General features: G+C 34.2%; 1 protein-coding gene across 1 annotated transcript; it reads right to left on the bottom strand.

The window, feature by feature from the left end:
* Window positions 1-262: 262 nt before the first annotated feature.
* LOC127159415 (natural killer cell receptor 2B4) lies at window positions 263-2,803 on the bottom strand. Its single transcript, XM_051102245.1, has 4 exons — window positions 2,678-2,803; window positions 740-1,024; window positions 513-626; window positions 263-398 (listed from the first exon to the last, which is right to left on the bottom strand). The coding sequence occupies exons 1-3, from the start codon at window positions 2,721-2,723 to the stop codon at window positions 514-516; spliced, it is 444 nt and encodes a 147-aa protein (XP_050958202.1). The 5' UTR covers window positions 2,724-2,803; the 3' UTR covers window positions 263-398; window position 513.

Genomic DNA, 2,803 nt, shown 5'->3' with positions numbered 1-2,803 from the left:
TGTTTCAAACTTGATTTCTGAAGACTTAAAATGCAAGGAGAGAGTGCTTATGTTTTATTGTTTTCATGTTCAGCCAAGAGCTTCAATATTAGAGATGTATGATTTATACAATAATATCAACACTACACTACATTTAAGTGTGATTTGTTGTGATTTTGAAAGTCTCCAATCAAATATGAAACATTAGATTGCAAAAAAATAAAATAAAATAAATAAAATAAAAATAAAAAATAAAAAGGAAAGTGGGAAAGTGTGTTATATTAACTAATCCAGCATAAGCAATATTTGGTAATCATCAGTATTAATCAAGACAAACACTCGCATTTACTTTAACCCATTAATGAGAGAATACATTGCTGTTTGTTCTTAAATCATCTTCTAAAGTGGAAACGAGCCACCTAAAATAAACATATAGACCAGAATGTGAATACACAAAACCATTACAAATAAATGAAGATTAATAAATAATAAACAAAATAGTTTTATGAGAAATTATATAATCAGTGAGATACCTCATGTGTGAATATGTGATTGATCTTGTTCAGCTCTTCTGGATCTGATGTCATAAACCAGAAAAATGACAGTAGCCACGCCCACCAGAGCAGAGAGGACCAATCGGATCACAGCTTCAACAGAACAGAAACAGAACAAAAGTCAGAGGAATAAAAACATCAAGATCAGCTCAGTCAATAAACATTAATATCAGCACCAACATCAAGTAATATCAGTACTGCCGTACCTGAACATGACTGACAGAGTTTGCTGATGTCCAGATGTTGAGTCTGGTTGCTGATGGGATTGTTGATCACACAGCTGTAGGTGTTTTTATCCTGATATTCCACCTCCAGAAATAGAGCGGGACTGCTGCTGAGATCAGACACACTGATGCTGGACAATAAACTGTTTCCTTTGTACCAGGAGAGAGTCACATCACTCACATTTACCACTGAACACAACAGCACACATTTGGAAACTGATGATGATGAACAACAGTAACTGCTCATGACAGGAACAGGCAGATGAGCTGAAAACATAAGAGAAGGAAAGATAATTGAGGATGAATAAATATATTAAAGCAGACAGGGAAGAAACATTGAGAGGAACCAAGAATTATTAAAACTATGAATTTAAAAATAAATAAATAAATAAATATAAACCTGAAAAAATGCTGTTTTGTAATTCTGAATAATCTTTAAATTTGCTTAATGCTGCAATAAATAAAATAAATGAAACCAATAACACACTTAGCATAGACAGTGAGACTGAAACTCTGAATCAGTTTGTTAACATCTATTTTATAACGTCCAGCATGTTTCATTGTGCTGTTTTTGATGGTCAGAGATCCAGTTTGATTGTCCAGCTTCAGTCTGTCTCTGAATCTCCCATCAAGAACATCATCATATACAATGAATCTGTTGACGCTTTTATTGATTTCAGCTATTAAAGTGTTTTCATATCTAAACCTCCACTGAATCACATCATCTTTTGTTTTAGTAAGACCAGAGTTTAGAGTGACTGAATCTCCCTCCTTCATAATCATCACCAAACATACCTGAAGAACAGAGTTTATCACACATTAAAGCTTTAAAATCACTTGATGTTTATTGTTTAAAGAAGCTTCACTAAAATACTTTTAATCATCTAAATGTGAAGCGAATAATATTTTGCAGCAGTACAAAGACAAAAGATGACAAATGAAAAGAGAAATATATTTATATATGGAACAGTAACTAAAAAAAAAAAACACTTCTGCTTTACAGAATAAAACCATGTCAATCATCTTCAGTGCTTTCAGTGCACAAATATGAAAAGACCAATGGCCAGCTTTACTGAACAGGACACATGGGTCCTTTTCACTTTTCCAAATTTCTCAGAAGATTTCTTCATCACTTGACAGTAGAAAATTTCACACAGGCGCAGTCTCCGATCCAACATTCACAAACAGGGGATGTTGAGACTGGAAGGCTAAAGGGTTAATGAATGTTTGTGTTATTCTGAAGTCCCTGGCAGATTTACGTTCGATGTTGGTAGACATAAATAATGATGGTGCTTATGGCGTAGACATTTGTGTTGAGGCTGTATAACTGGTGCGATCAGTGACAGAACAAAATGTTGCAGTTAGGTATGTAAGGTACTGAAACTTCTTGACCTGGCAAACAAAATACTTCAGGCAGAAAACTACTCACAGCCATTAAATTGCAAAAAAAATCGATCAGAGGAAGAGTCCAGCGAGCTTTGGAGAATTAGCTGCGATCTAGTCTTAACTAAAATAAGACCAAATAAAAGAAAATGTTGTAAGAACTTATTCAATGAAATGTAGACCTCTCCAAGCTCTACTGACTGTAGGTTTTACTGTTTTTTATTATATGATTAAACTTGTATGCACCCGCTGTGAATTTTTTATGTGTCTACAGTGGATTTCATAAATGATGTTGTGCACTTTATAGCGATTGTTTTTTTTTTTCCAGGGATGTTCTCATATAAACAGCACCTATAAGTAACTTTGTCACCTGCCATGTCGGTTTGCATTTGCCCATCCATAGAATTTTAATGCCCCCCCATCAGTACTGGCCTGTAACAGTTAATTTTGATCCTCCCTGACTAATTTAACCAGTAATGTATTACATGGTACCAGAACAGAAGCAACTGAAATCATAAAAACACATTTCAAACTCACCAACCAGATCCCAGAAAAACAAACAGAACAAAAAAGGGTGAAACATCTTCAACAATTTCAATCCACAAATATAAAAAGACAAACTCTTCAAAACTGGTTCAGTAATAAAATGACAGATGAGCTGAT

Source organism: Labeo rohita, unplaced genomic scaffold (genome assembly GCF_022985175.1).
Source record: "Labeo rohita strain BAU-BD-2019 unplaced genomic scaffold, IGBB_LRoh.1.0 scaffold_2142, whole genome shotgun sequence".
Taxonomy (NCBI): domain Eukaryota; kingdom Metazoa; phylum Chordata; class Actinopteri; order Cypriniformes; family Cyprinidae; genus Labeo; species Labeo rohita.
This window is presented reverse-complemented; position numbering and strand designations above follow the sequence as displayed.

Excerpts from the sequence above, each read along its gene's own strand:
- LOC127159415 (XM_051102245.1), bottom strand. The coding sequence starts at position 2,723 with ATGTTTCACCCTTTTTTGTTCTGTTTGTTTTTCTGGGATCTGGTTG. Across the intron at positions 1,025-2,677 it reads GTTTTTCTGGGATCTGGTTG|CTCATCTGCCTGTTCCTGTC; the intron begins GTGAGTTTGAAA and ends TTATGTTTTCAG. Across the intron at positions 627-739 it reads ACTCTGTCAGTCATGTTCAG|CTGTGATCCGATTGGTCCTC; the intron begins GTACGGCAGTAC and ends GTTCTGTTGAAG.